The sequence below is a fragment of the Arvicanthis niloticus genome, chromosome 12 (genome assembly GCF_011762505.2).
Source record: "Arvicanthis niloticus isolate mArvNil1 chromosome 12, mArvNil1.pat.X, whole genome shotgun sequence".
NCBI lineage: Eukaryota > Metazoa > Chordata > Mammalia > Rodentia > Muridae > Arvicanthis > Arvicanthis niloticus.
The window spans coordinates 21,932,940-21,947,934 of NC_047669.1; the positions used below are offsets into that span (position 1 = coordinate 21,932,940).

General features: G+C 49.4%; 1 protein-coding gene and 1 long non-coding RNA gene across 2 annotated transcripts in view; one reads left to right on the plus strand and one right to left on the minus strand.

The window, feature by feature from the left end:
- Window positions 1-11,445, plus strand: part of Adcy5 (adenylate cyclase 5) — a 146,827-nt gene extending 135,382 nt beyond the window's left edge. Inside the window, exons 18-21 of the mRNA XM_034515086.2 lie at window positions 3,171-3,434; window positions 4,265-4,469; window positions 7,795-7,919; window positions 9,256-11,445. Of these exons, the coding sequence (XP_034370977.1) occupies window positions 3,171-3,434; window positions 4,265-4,469; window positions 7,795-7,919; window positions 9,256-9,384 (723 nt within the window). The 3' untranslated portion in view covers window positions 9,385-11,445. The remainder of the gene's footprint in view (window positions 1-3,170; window positions 3,435-4,264; window positions 4,470-7,794; window positions 7,920-9,255) is intronic.
- On the minus strand, window positions 4,407-14,692 carry LOC143444046 (uncharacterized). Its single transcript, XR_013113568.1, has 3 exons — window positions 14,555-14,692; window positions 6,125-6,242; window positions 4,407-4,532 (listed from the first exon to the last, which is right to left on the minus strand). It is a non-coding gene; the product is annotated as an uncharacterized LOC143444046 (long non-coding RNA).
- Between the last annotated feature and the right edge of the window lie 303 nt (window positions 14,693-14,995).

The window sequence follows — 14,995 nt, forward strand, 5'->3', positions numbered from 1 at the left end:
TGTGTGTGTGTGTGTGTGTGTGTGTGTGATGTGAGTATGTATGTGGGTGCATAAGTACCTGTGAGAGTGCATGAGGGCCAGCGAGCCCCAGAGATCCACTTTTCTTCACCTCTCAGGTGCTAGAATTAAAAGCTAACCCCACCATGTTCGGCTTTAAAAACAACCAATAAACCAAGCAACAACAAAAACCTGGGCTCTGGGGATCGAACTCAAGTCCTTGTGGTTACTATGAGGTAAGAACTTTAGGACTGAGCTCTCTCCCCAGCCCTGGGCAAGGTTTTAAAAATCAATCTTCAGCCTACAGAAGAGCTGCAAGAACTACAAGATGAGACCCGGCAGTCCCATCCCCCCGCCTTGGGTTTTTATGCCCATCCCATGTACGCTTTCTGGCATGCATCCGTCGGCTTTGGATATTCCAATGTCTGTCTTTCAAGCTCAGCTCTGCAGTGCCCCCTGTACCCTCCCTTCCAGAGCTCACCGTGGCACACTGGCTTTCCTCATCGTAGAGCCTTAACTAGTTGTAAAGATCTTGTTAGTCCATGTTCTTGTGCAGACATGGGCCATGCATTTCTGCAAGAGACCTGGGAGAGGTGCTGGGCATGTCACAAGAGCAGCTCTGCCTCCCTGCCGCCCTCACCCCACCATGGTGTTGACTCTGATCACTAGCAGGAATTGCCCTCAGCCAAGCTTCTCTCCTATGTATGCCTTTCAATAAGATGTTACAACAGTGTTCTGGTCCTTATGAAACCCTCACTTCTGGCCCCTGCATCCACTGATTCTTTCCTGTGTCTGCTCACATAACGATGCCAGTCAGTAGCTTGGCATGATGGCACATGCCTGCAATCTCAATACTTGGGAGGCAGAATCAGGAGGGTTGCTGCAGGTTTGAGGCCAGCCTAGTCTATATAGCAAGTAGCAAGCCAGCCAGGGCTACATAACAGGGTATGTTCTCAAACTGCCCCCACCTGCCAAAGAGAAATGTCAGCTGCGATGTCCCCTGTCTGTCCAGCCTTCTTTTTAGGTGTTATTATACTGCAAGGAGGTGCCCCTGGTCACTAATTTGTTTATTCTTCTATACTATCACCCGTTCACAGTCCTGAGGCCCACGGATTATGATAAAATAGACTTGCTATTCATTTTCATGCTCGCATCGCTGTAGGTTTGGCTCATACACATTTCGTCAAGCTGGCGGCTGACATTGATTACATCCCCACCATTCTTTGAGCACTCCATGCACAGCAAAATGGCACATAGCTTTTCAGGTACTTTCCTGCCTTTAGGCCAGGACTCTGACTCCTTCAAAGATCAAGGATCTCTGGGTCTCCCTAAGTGGAGAATCGTGTTCAGAAACCGAGATCTGAGCACTCAGGGGCTCATCCAGTCACCTGTGGATTCAGCCAGGAAACGTGTATCGGTGGATATGCACACAGAGAGAACCTCTGCGTGCATGCATATTGATGTGTCTATACCATGCCAGTTGTTACAACTTCTAAATTATGAGCTCCTTCCAGAACCTTCTCTTTGATCTAATGCCTCTGGCTTCTTCCAAGCCTCCTGACTCTGTGCTTGGCAGTACTACCCTGGCAGCAAGAAACCCACCTCCTATTGTCTTTTCTAGTGACTGATAAGCTTGGTAGAAATAGCCCCCTCCCCCTCAAGATCTCTTTTCTGTCCTTCCCCTCCATCCCTCTGTTCTGCTGTAATTAGCCTCTCTCCACACTCCACAGGGTGGTCACATTGTTTCCTCAGCTTCTATGAGGAGAGGGCTATGGCCTGAGAATTGACTCTAGTGTCCCCTGCTTGTGTGAGTAGAGTGGCTTGTCCTTGTCCCCAACCTCTTCTTTCCCCTGAAGCTGACCAGCAGGCTTATGATGCTGGCAGGTCTTTCTGCCTCCTGTTCTTCTGGGCCTTGGGAGAGCTGGTAGGACAAGAGCCAGCAAATAACAATAGCAACAAGTAAGCAGGCCTTGGAAGGAATAATTGTCCCTCCTCACCCTTTCACTGCCCTTTGCCTTTGCATCCTTCTGCAGCCCTGGGAAGCTGGGGAGGGCGTGTGCTGAGAACGGGCTCGGAGGCGGGTGTAGGTGGCTCTGTTCATGGGGAGAGACATAGTCAAAGTTCCTTTCTCAGTCAGCAGGCTGAAGGCTAGGCAGGAAACTGGTACACACCATTGGACTTAGCTGGCCACTCAGGTGGCAGGAGAAGGGTGGAGGTGTGCAGAGGTCCCTAGGTCTCAGTGTAACCTGAGTTCTCCCAACTTTGAGAGTCACCCAGCTGTGGAGATAAGATCTTCTTCCCTGGTGTTCCCAGGCCTTTTGCCTTGGGACTCTCTGTCCCCTTTGCCTTGGGAAGGTCTGCTAGCTCCTTCCCTTGGACAGAGATGCTGGCTGGGTCTTTTAAACATCCCTGCTAGTGACACTTCCTCTGCCTGCCAGCCCACATAGCTAGGACCAAGAAGGGGATGATTTTGTCTGCCATCAAGAGTGGAGGATCCAACTGACTCCACTCTGTAATCTATAGATGCCACTCTGGTCAAGTGGCTCCTCCCACACCTCTGTGCATAACCACACCTCTGCTTCAGCCTTATGTGGCCCACCATCACCTCATTCGAGAGCTTGACACTGGAAGTTAAGGGGCCACAAACTCCATCTGCAGACCCAAGACCCAACCTGGGGAACCGAACTTAGTGAGGTGACATGCCCTCCCCACCCTGGTCCTGACTTCGTTCCCGCTAGCCTTGGCAAGCTCCAAAACAAGTCTCCTCTGATGGGAAGCAGACATGGTAGGACCTGGGCCAAGTTCCTGAGGGACCAGTCGGGTAGAGTTGTTCTGGCAAGCTGCTTTTCAGATTGCATTTCCTAATCTTGAGAAAATGCAGGGCTAGGGCGTGGCAGAGGCTGTTTGGGGTGTGGATTTGGGTCACTGCTCTTCTCAGCTGCCGGTTCATCCAGGGGAGAGGGGAGACCTGCGTTCCCTCTTTGCTCCTCTCCTCCATGTGTGTTGTTTGCCAGAAGCAATGGGATTGTCACCCACTCCTGTTTGTTCTCTCGGTCAGGCATGCTGTTTGGAGAACACGTGGAAGTAGACAGCTGTGAGGGGAGGCAGCTGGCATCTGTTGGCACCCTGAGTGTTCAGGGGCATTTTGGTCTCACTGGGTCTTCTGTCCCCAGGCCACAGAAGAGAAGGAGGAGATGGAGGAGCTGCAGGCCTACAACCGGCGCCTGCTGCACAACATTCTGCCCAAGGACGTGGCTGCCCACTTCCTGGCCCGGGAGCGGCGCAACGATGAGCTGTACTACCAATCCTGCGAGTGTGTGGCTGTCATGTTTGCCTCCATTGCCAACTTCTCCGAGTTCTATGTTGAGTTAGAGGCCAACAATGAGGGCGTCGAGTGCCTACGGCTGCTCAATGAGATCATCGCAGACTTTGATGAGGTGCTCCTGGGGCCCCTACATGTCCTTCCTGTCCCCTTTCTCCATCTGCCAGAGGCTCTGATGGCAAGAGCCTGGCTAGCTCCCAGGTGCCATCATGGCTCTTGGCACCAATTACAATGAGATTACTGAGACCTCACACCTTAAGTGTCCTCTGCCTGAGGAGCTAGCGGCTCTGCCCACTCTTTGAACTTGAGCCACTGTGGCCCCAAGGCAGAGATGGCCCATTATCTGTCAAGGGCTTTGAGATCAGGAAGAGCCTGGGCAAAGGAAGGAGGCAGGCAGGAAAATAAGACATTGTTTCAAGTATTCCTTAAACCCTTGCTGAGTACCCAGTGTGTGCAGGCCAACAGAGAAGGCTTCATCATATCAGGAGTGGGGTACAATCCAGAAGGATGTACATGCTGTACTTGAAGGTCTGCTGCCTTAGGGCATCCAAATGACTAGAACTGGGTGAAGGTATCTGTGAATCTTCCAGAAGCCCCAGGATAGGTGACTTGCTAGATAAAGCTGGGGAGATTTTCATGGGTGGAGGAACGTGAGACTCCCTTGTCAAGGGCATGAGACCTGGTAGCGATTAGTGACCTTGTCCTCCAAGGCTCTTGGTGTAAGGATAAGTAGGTAGGTCATAGGCCCTGTCTAATGGAGCAGTGTGGTGGAGGCCCAGCTTTGCCACAAAGCCTTGGGCACTTCACTGTAAATTGATGCCCCAGCTGTGTGAGGACGGGAGTCACAAAACCAGGCTTCTGTGCTTCCTTCCACCTTGCCATCCGTCCTGTGAACTTCAGTGATCTAGTTGGGAGGTAACTTTAGTCTGAACCCCTTCTATCTAGATCATCAGTGAGGATCGGTTCAGGCAGCTGGAAAAGATCAAGACCATAGGTAGCACCTACATGGCTGCCTCTGGCCTCAACGACTCTACCTATGACAAGGCAGGCAAGACCCACATCAAGGCTCTGGCAGACTTCGCCATGAGGCTGATGGATCAAATGAAGTACATCAATGAACACTCCTTCAACAATTTCCAGATGAAGATCGGTGAGAGGGCTTGTGGGTAAAAAGGGCTTTGTGGACTCTTCCGCACTCCACCCCATCTGTTGTCTGTTGAATGGCAGAAAGCAAGTCTTACTCCAGACTCATTCAGTAAAAATGAAAAGCAGTCAAACTAAATACTTGCTACATTTTTAGATGAAATGTACATATTAGCATAAGTGCACCTTTATAAACATTTTGAACAGATACTTTTAGCAAAATGAGCAAAGCAGAAAGCTTTATGAAAATTATCAGGCAATTATCTGACAATGATTTTATTTCATCTTTTTCTGGGGTTGAAACAGGAACTCTTGATGGTCTTCCTGTCTCGGCCTCCCATGTACTGAGATTATGGATGTGTGAGCTACAGTAGATGGCATGGTTTAGCTTTTAAAGCAGAGTAATTCTTTGAAAATATTTCTTGTGTATATGAGTTCTGTCACATATATGTTTATACACCAAGTGCATGCCTGGTGCCTGCAGAATCTGGAAAGAGTGTCAGATCCCTGGAACTGGAGTTACAAATGGTTGTGAACTGGATGGTGAATGGGTGTTGGGAATTGAACTCAGGTCCTCTAGAGGAACAGCCAGTGCTATTTATCTCTGTAGCCCCTAAAGCAGGATAATCTTAAAGCAAGCACGCAAGGTACCACTGAGTTCTCAGTGTAAGCCCAAGCAGCTACTCTCATGGCTGGGTGCTCCACACACACTGGGGAGGCAGTAGGGAGGGTGTCAGGCTTCACTTGACTGCCTCTCATGTGTTTGTTTCCAGTACTGAGGATTGAACCCAGAGTCTCACGTCTTTCAGACAAATGCTCTACTGAGTTATACCTTTGGGCTCCATCTTTGGCAAAGGGAGCTTATTTACTTATTCTGTGTGTGTGTGCATGTGGAGGTCAGAGAATAACTTCCAGGAATCGGTTCTCTCCTTTCTCCATGTAGGTCCTGGAGATTGAGCTCAGGGTGCCAGGCTTAGTGGTAAGCCCCCTATACTGCTAAAGCCCTATTGCCAACCCTAACCATTTTATCCAACTCTCCAAAAGAGTAGAAAGAACAGTACGAAGAGAGCAAACACCCATCCTCGAGCTCACCCCCAGCCCCCACCCCATCCGCAGCTCCGAGTGCCCTGTTCCGGAAGGCACGGGGCTACCCTGCAGCACATTTACCTTGCTGCTGCTCAGTCCCAATAGCCGTTCATTTGTTTGCTCAGGGAACAAGGCTAAGGGCAGTCTCCCTTCTCTTGAGGTTTGTAGCAGTAGGAAATGTTTTCTAAAAGAGTAGGCCTTTGTTCTAGTCAAAAGTTTCATGCATTATCAACTCCCTGACTATGGCTCAAGTCATAAATGATTCAGAAGTCTTTTTTTTTCAGTAACAGTAATTCACAAAAATACTGGCATTTCAATTCTCAAAATTAGCACATTAGATTGAAATATTACATCACTTAAAACCAATATTGTGATCCTTAATGTCCCCAGGAGATATTTTGTTCTGGCCCAAGTGTCGGGAATTGGGCTATCCCTGACCAGGCTGCTTATTCTGCCCTCTGGGCACAGTGGTTTGTGGATTGGATTTGTCTGCTGGAGGCCAGGCATCTGCCCACACATGCAGCCTGTGCCTGTATTAACTCTGCCCTTATTTTCATGTAATGTTGCTCCACTCACCCTGCTACAGTCCTTTGTAGTCTCCTGGTAGTCTGTCTCAACAACTGGACTGGACCAGACTGGGAGGGAATGACAGACTCTTACAGCAGACAGCTAAGCATTCTTGGTGGCATGGTCTCTGGAATAGAAGCCATCTGAGGTCAGTGTGGTCAGCGATGTGGTCAGTCTAGCATAGAAATAGCATGTGGGCTTAAAAAGCCATGTGTGCTGTGTCGGGATTTGGAAACAGACAAGACTGGGACAATGGATTGGCCTAGGAACAATGAGCTAGGAAGAGAGATGGAGCGAGTGTGCGCTGTCCTCTGATTTGGTGCTGAAATATCTCATCAAGAGAGAAGAATAAGAAAAGGCATTAGGCAGCTGCAGATGGCTCAGTGGTCGGTTAAAGAACACTTACAATGTACCCAGCACCCAAGCCCAACAAGCCACCCTTAACTCCAGCTCCAGGGTATTGAGATGCCCTCGTCTAGCCTCTGCAGACATCATCATGTGTATGTACCACATGCTCACACAGATACTTGAATAAAACACATGTAAAAAGAAGGTATTGGGCCATGCTGGACATCCCTGGAGAACTTGAAGAGGGTACATATGGCAAGGGACTCAAAGGTTGAGATAAGGACACAGTACTAGTGGATGTGTTTAGGGTTATGGGGTCCCACATCCGCTCTGCCACAGGGCTCAGCGGAGGTGGGACATGGGAAGTTTTGACCTCGTTTACCCAACGTTGTCACTGAGTGGGCAGGTGTTGGGCTGTAGGGAAGCCATGGGAGACCACTCCAGGGATGGGGACACGCAGTTTGAGGTGTGGGACAGCCAGAGCTGACACCGGGGTCCTGGGGCCTGTTATGAGGCTAGAGCTGGCTGGTTCTCAGGCTCTCAGACACCAGGCGCCACTGGGAGCCACAGAAGAGCTGAGAACAGAGTGGGGGCCCATGGGCTGGATCTAGCCCAGGACTGACAGGCTTGAGCTTGGTGCTGGCCATGGCTGGGAGTGCAGAGAGGCCTTTTATGGGAGATTAGACAGTGGCTCTATAGGTGAAGGTCTTCTCCATCGCCCCCACAGCGGATGCCGATAAAAAGAGGCAGTCCATGGTTTTAAGATACTATGTTATAGTGGAAAGTGGATGAGTAAAACCATACCCCACTTCTCAGGGTGGGCCAGAGGTTAAATACCTTTTGTAGGGAGGAGTGTCTGGGAAGAAAATCTTATTGGCTAAGCCCTCCAGACATCTAGGTACCTCATTAAAATGGAGATCTGTCTTGAGCCTACGTGACCACAGGTCATGTCCTCTACATGTGGAGGGGCTTGGGGTGTTGCCCTTATGTGACTGATGGCCACAAATCTATGGGGGGGCACGGCTAGTGAGAGGGGCCTGATGTCCAGGAACAGGTGAAAACATCTACGGTCCCTTCAAGGTCTCCAGGGTTTCTAGCCTTAGCTCAACTGGGAACCAGGCTACCTTTCATGATCCCACAGATGTGTGCACGGATCTTTGCTTTCTTGAACCATGGATAGTGCAGAAAAGTGTGAGACTCAGGGATTAAGCTTAGCCTCAGTTCAGCAGGAATGAGGAGCACCCACAATGTCCAAAAGGTGGATGCTGGCAATAGCAAGCAAGGTATGTGTGCTTTAAGCTGATGAGTATGGTTGATTTCTATCCACACAGGGCTCAACATTGGACCAGTAGTGGCTGGGGTCATTGGGGCTCGCAAGCCTCAGTATGACATCTGGGGCAATACAGTAAATGTGGCCAGCCGTATGGACAGCACTGGGGTGCCTGACCGCATCCAGGTGAGTGTAAACACAGCTATCATTCGTGGCATTCACATGGAGGGCCTCTGTTGCCCTGGTGCTAGGAGGTTTCCACCGCAGACCACACAGAGTTCACAGTTAAAGTTTCTCTTTACATTCAAGGGCAGAAGTGGCAGTTTTGGCAAAGGAGGTTGGGTTAGACATTCAGTCCCTTGGACAGGGTCTGGGCCTGTGTAGAACATCTACTGTGCACGGAAGGAATTGGTGGGGCAGGCCTCTCTAACAGTGCTAATGAGAAGCCTGGGCCTTGCCAATCCAGGCATACAGGAGGATCCAGACAGCTGCAGGGAACAAATCTTTATCCAGTGGAACTTGCAGTTCTCCTGGGCTGGTGAGGCTGCTGGTGTCTTTAGAGCATCCAACATCCAAGAGCAATGGGAATCATGTTCCCCTTCTCTGACCTTTGCAAGCTGGTGCTGACTCCTAGGCCTGCAGCTTTTCAGTCCCTTTCTTCACTTTCTTAGACTTGATTCTTGTTCCATTCTCATAAAAGATGTCCTACCACACACACCTGAAGGTCCTGGTGTAGATGTGGGAAGTCAGCTTCCCGGGCCTGCTTTTACAAGTGCTAACAGTACAATTTCAAAGGTATTTTTGATGTATTACACCACTTGAATGTTCCCTCAGTTGTCTGGCCTGCCCATAGAGTTGGCCTACGGAATTGTGGGTGCTGTCCAAGGTACCAGGCCTTTCCCTATTGTGGGCTTGAGGAGAAAGGCTGTAGGTATGTAAAGAGAGTGACTAACTTCCTGCTGTCCAGCAGCTGCATGGCAACACAGTCAGCTGGGAGTTCTGACAGTACTCATCATGTATCTGTGCCACCCATCCTTTGCCCCTCTCACGCCCACAGGGCATATAACTGATGAAGCCCCAGGGAGTCTTTAGTCTGCAGAACTAAGAAACACAGGCCTGAACTCTGGCTCTGGAGTGACAACCAGGCTCTACCATTTGCTCACTGTAACCACAGGAGGGGAAATACAGATTTTCTGAGCCTTGGGCATGGGAATAATAGTTTCCTATAAAGAGATGAAGGAGACCAGGGGCGGCTCTCTGTTCTGTCATGGAGCCAGCTCTTCTGGAAGCAGTTTATGAACCCCAGCCTGTGCTCCACATAGCACTTATGTGACAAATTCCTAGATACTTGCCATTCTATGGATGAGCCCCTCATTGTCCCCAAGAGCCAATGGTTGAGGGTCTTCCCTACTCTCATGTCAGGGCAGAAACAGGGCATAGGCATACACGGGTAGATGTGCCCACAACAGCTCATGTATAGGGTCACTGACAGCCTGTCTTCTCCCTTCCTATGCCTCCTCAGGTTACTACAGATATGTACCAGGTGCTGGCCGCCAACACATACCAGCTGGAGTGCCGGGGTGTGGTCAAGGTCAAGGGTAAGGGTGAGATGATGACCTACTTCCTCAATGGAGGGCCTCCCCTCAGTTAGCAGATACCAGCCAGAGGTGCCAGCATCCTGGCCTCCAGAGGATTGGAACAGCTTCTTTATGCACCATGGGCAGATGGAGCCTGTGCTCCAAGCTCATAGCTGCACTGGTAAAATTTCCACTTTGACTCAGAAGCAACTTCTGCCTTTGCTGGTGGGCATGGCTTTTGGCCTAGGCCCAGGGTGCCAGCGTCCTGCGAGCACCGAGCTGACCAAAGATGTTCCCCTTGGCAGAAGATTCCGCTGGACTCGAGTTTTCTGACAAGTGCTGCTGCCACATGGTGGAGGTGCTACCGGAGCCTTCATTGGTGGCACAGCATGGCACAGAGTGGCGGGCCTGAGGGGAGGCCTTGGCCGTGATGGGGAGGTAGGCAAGTTCAAAGCTGGCCTGAAGGTGTCCATGGACCTCGAGGGTCTGCTTTTCCAATGTGGAGAGGCCATGCCCCTCCCAATGTTATGGGGGCAGAACTGGGAGAGGTGTGACCCGTGCTGTCCTCTCCCCACACCTCCATGCACACAGACAATGCCCTGTAAGGGAAACAGGACTATTGACAAAGGGGAGGCAGGAGGACACCAGGCAAGGAGCAGTGGCTCTGAGCAAAAGAAAATATTTATTAAATAAAACAAAACAAGTTTTCTCTGCCATTCTTTAGATATGCTAGTTGTATGCGTGTAAGAGACACACAAGCAAACGAGGATGCTACTGGGGTAGGGAGGTGGGAACCCCAACTTGTCTTTTTGTATTTTTTATTTTGTATTATTGAAACCTTGAGAGCTAACAAATATACCAAATTCTATATTTTGTACATTCTATTAGGAAACAGCTGTGCCCAGCACGGCATTCTGCTCCTCTGTACTGTACGTATGTCAGTGTGTGTACTGGTGTACGTGTGTGTTCATACTGTGGAGCCAATCCCTGAAGGGTGTGTTCCCCTCATTTCAGACTTGGCAGTTTTGTTTTTTTCTAGGCACAGACAGAGCAGGGGTGTGTGTTGTTTTGGGTACTACACTAGTCCCTCTTTCTAATCCCACCTTACACACATCCCATTTCCCAAGTAAACAAATGCCATCAGAATGAGAAGACACGGGCACTGCTCCGGTCCCTGGTGGTGTCAGAGCATTCTCCACTTACAAGTGCTGTCCTTCCGATCCATCCCAGAGCTGTTGCATGGTCCCTCCCCTCACAGAGGCGGCTCCCAAGGTCCCTGGGAGCTCAACAGTGGCCAGGGCTGGAGGAAGCCCAGGCTCTACAGCCTCCTCAGTTGGCCCAGGTACAGTGGGCTGTCTTGAAAAGGGTTCCTGTGACCTGGGGATGCAATTTATAGGTCCTGGTTTAGGGAAATGGTGTGGCCTTGCCTTCCACCCCCAGACACAGGGAAATTTTCTCTGATTTTAGTGGAAGGGGACAGTTAAATGTCCTGAGGGGACAGTTAAATGTCCTGAGGAGAAAATATTGTTCTTGTAGTTTCCAAGAACACCTTTGAAAAACAACATTCTATCAGATAAACTTGAACAGCACCCATACTGTCTGTGCCCAGATCTTCTCATTGCTTCTCAGGGTGCAATTATTCTCCCCTTTAACAGGAGAGTAAAGGTGAGGCGGCAGTCAAGTGTAACTCAATGTTACTTTGATGTCCTTCACCATCCTCCAGCCCCGAGAAATAAAGTGTGGACCCCGAGCTGCCGCCCCTGCAGCTGCTCTGTGCTCTGCCGCTCCACTCCGAGTTCTGCACTGCCCTCACTCTGGTACGGGGGCTGCTTCCCTCACACTTGTTCTCAAGTCCCCAGCCCTCCACATGTCCTGCCAATGCCAGTGGGTTTTCGTTTAGCTTCCAACCAGAGTACAGTGTGTGTGTGCTGCGTTTATACTGTGTTTTCCCGTGGAGGCTCCTCCCCACTCCAGCAGTGACTGGTGACAGCGTGCAGTGCTAGTTCTTCGTTCCCTCTAAGGGGTGTGTGCACTCTTTTTATTCCTGCTCTTGCAAAAATGATACAATTATGATTTCCCATGGAAATTGAAAAGTCTATTTAAATAATTTAACTATTAAAAAACACTTTCACTGGTTCCGTTTTCTGGTCTGATTTTCATTTGGGTAAGGGTCCAGGAAAGGATGAGCCAGAAGAAAAACAAAGCTTAGACAGACCATTGGAATGACCTGAGGAGGTGGGCAGGGATGGTAACAGCTGTGTGCCATACTGGGTTAGGCACCGTACAAATGCCATCTCAAGAGCTCCTCCTGGCCATCACATTTCGCTGGGGATGAAGCTGAGGTGCAGAAACCTTGTACTGTTGGCTTATGGCCACACCACTGTAAGTAGCAGGAAGTTCAGAGCAAGCACTGGTACTGTTGCTAGACACCACACAGGGAGCCTTCTCAGCAGATTCTATTTGCTGTACCAACAAATTCAGGGTTAGCTAGGTCCAAGAAATAACTCTAGAGGGATACAGGCAAGTTAAATTGGACACAGGTAACATAAATGGACCTGTGAGAAAGTTTACTGGCTTCACCGAAGCAGTGGCCACAGTTCTGGGCATGGCAGGCCTAGACCTCAGCAGGGCTTCAGATATGCACAGGAATGATAAGTGTTATAGAGGCAGAAATTTGTTATAGAGGCTGGGACACACAAATTAGAAAGAGAATTCAAGGATATGGAAATTCAAACTTGGTGGGGTGTGATCATGCACACCTTTAATCTTAGCACTTGGGAGGCTGAGGCAGGCAGAGCTCTGTGAGTTCAGGGCAAGCCTTAGAACTACATAGAGAAACACTGTCTCCAAAACAAAACACTTCATGGCTATTACTGGTCAGAGTGGGAACCTCAGCCCCTGAAGAAATCCTCCCTGCTGTGGCTGGGCCTTCGAGCTCCCCTTGAGACCACAGGTACACACAGCTACAGGATCACACAAGGGCACAGTTCCAAAGCCCTTCTCATACCCATCTGCTCACTGAGCAGATCCCAAAGAATAGGTCCAGCTCTACATTTCTTCCCAAGGATATCCACATCTAGAAAGCTAATTCATAGAACTTACTAGAAAACATTCCACTGGTACACAGGTCAGGTTCAAGCAGCCCATGCCTGTGTGTAGCAATTGACAATTGTCAGCGAACATGGTAAGTAACAGAGGAAGTTAGCAAGGAATTGGTGGAAAGTCATAAGGACTTCCTGTATTGGAGAAGATGCAACTCAGGTCTGTAACAAAGCCACACTACCTCAAAACTTTCAAAGTCACAAGTGTATTTATGAATTTCCAAAAGCAAATGTCACCCAAGAGGCATAGAGCTCTGAGGCCAAGCTGAGGTTTTTCACATGGTGAATTATGGGTAGTGGGCATGCTTCAGTAGTAATCAATAGGCCCTGGGCATCCCAGCACTGGATAGCAATGCTGAACCCGCTCACCTGGGCAGAAAGCACTTGGACACTGGGAGATGGAATGCTGGGTAGTGGCACCAAGAAGCCTAACTGCTCCTGAGCTAGAGAATGGTAGCAGCAGCAACAACTCCAAAAACCATGGCTTTTGTGTCACCACCTAAAGTAAAATGACATGCTAAAAGAATGAACGCACACCTTGGAGGAGAGCTTTTCTCTTCCGTGCTGGCAGTGGGTCAGGAGATCACTGGTACACCTAAGACTGCTGGGATGTCTACAAGCAGGTCACCATTTACCCAGGATTCCCCATCCATAACTGAGGTCTATAGGAACGGGCTTGTCACTCCGGTGCCGAGGTTAGTGAGTGAGTTATTGAAATGGCTCAGCAGGAAAAGGGACACTCACTGGAACCCACATGGCAGAATGTAGAACTGATTCCCACAAGTGTCCTCTGACCTCCATACATACACTGTGGCAGGGATGTGCACAATATATGTGTAATTTTTTTTAAAAATTGGTGATGTGAGATTCTTTTAGATTTCAAAAAGCCCTCAGGGTTCTGCTTCTGTTTCAGGTGGGGGGGCAGGGCACACACACACACACACACACACACACACACACACACACACACACAGCTGTTTTGCTATCTTGCCTATCCCTCCTCCTCACCTGCAGGGTCTCTATCCCATACAAGAACACAGTTCAGTGAGGACAGCAGCCTGGCAGGCCCCCAAGGGTCCCCTTTGGCATTCTATCTGTGCAGCTCTTTACCCAGTTTCTGGGTGTCAGGCCACACATAGAATAGCAACAGTTAAATTAAGATTACAACTTTACCTTTAGAAACAGTGATCACGGGAGTGTTCACGTAACTGGGTTTAATGCCTTGCTTCTTCTTTGCCTATTTGTGTTTATTGTATTGCTTGTTCCTCGACTATATGCATCTATTGTATTGCTAGACCCTCAACCTAGAACTGACCTTATTACATGTATGTAATCAAAATGGTATAAAAGCATAAAGGAAGAGGGGGTATAAGATAGGGGGCTCTAGGGAGGGGAAATGGGGAAAGGGGATTGACATCTGTACTGTAAAAAAATATCCAATAAAAAAATAAAAAATAAAAATAATAATATTAATAATGATAATCTGGGGCTGCACCTCTTCTATTGAGGTGTCAGCACTTTGCATTTGTAGTTCCGCTCCCCTGCTACCCAGCATGCATAGTGTGATAGTGATGGAGCTGCTTGGGTGCCTGTGGACCTTTTCTGTGAGGAGTCCACAGCAGGGTGCTAACTGGGGGTTAGGAGGCAGAGCCCCACAGAACAGTTCCTAATGGGTGAAGGACAAAAGAGGCAAACGATGTGCACCTCACTGCTGCATGAACAGGCAATTCCAAAGGCCATTTTCAGGTTCATAAACTTTATGCTTTTTTGTAGTTCTGTGTCTTTTGATTTCTTTTTCCCCCAATAAGAATATTCACTAGAACTGTAACAATGAAAGCAAGGAGCACAGACATCCAAGGAAAACTTCTTGGAATCTTAGGTTAAGAAATAAATAAGGGGTTGGGGGTGGGGGCTGGAGAGATGGCTCAGCAGTTAGAGCACTGACTGCTCTTCCAGCGGCCCTACATTCAATTCCTAGGAACCACATGGTGGCTCGCAACCACCTGTAATGGGATATGATGCCCTCTTCTGGTGTGTCTGAAGACAGTGTACTCATATAAATAAATCTTAGAAAGAAAAAAGATTACAACTTTAGAGCTACAAACAGAGTTTACAGTGAGGTAAGAGCCTATAGTACGATTACCTCAAAACCAAAGTCAGGAAAGGCCCCAGCTTTGTCCTCAGCAGCAGCCATGCAGGACAGCATCACTGGGAGCTCTGCCTTGAAGATCTGAACCACGGGCTGGGTAGGCCTGGGTGGGGAGGTCACAGAGCAGGTGGGTCTGGAGAAAAGGGAGAGGAGGACAGTGGAGCTTAGAACGGAAGCCCATAGGCCTCAGAGGGAGTCTCCCAGCCCTCCACCTCAGCTCTGCAGTGCTAGTGAGCAGGGCAGGGCCACCCCAGCTCACAATGACAGCACACTGGTCCCCAGGACCCTGTCATGCTTCCCAAGAAAGAGAACTCACTGGAATCCCTCAGGGAGCCTCATCACTGTTTTCTGCTGGCCAGCTTTCAGTTCAGGCCTGGCTGGCTGTAGTCTCAGGCCTGTCAGCACCTCCCTCTCCTTAGCCTTACTTTCCCTGGT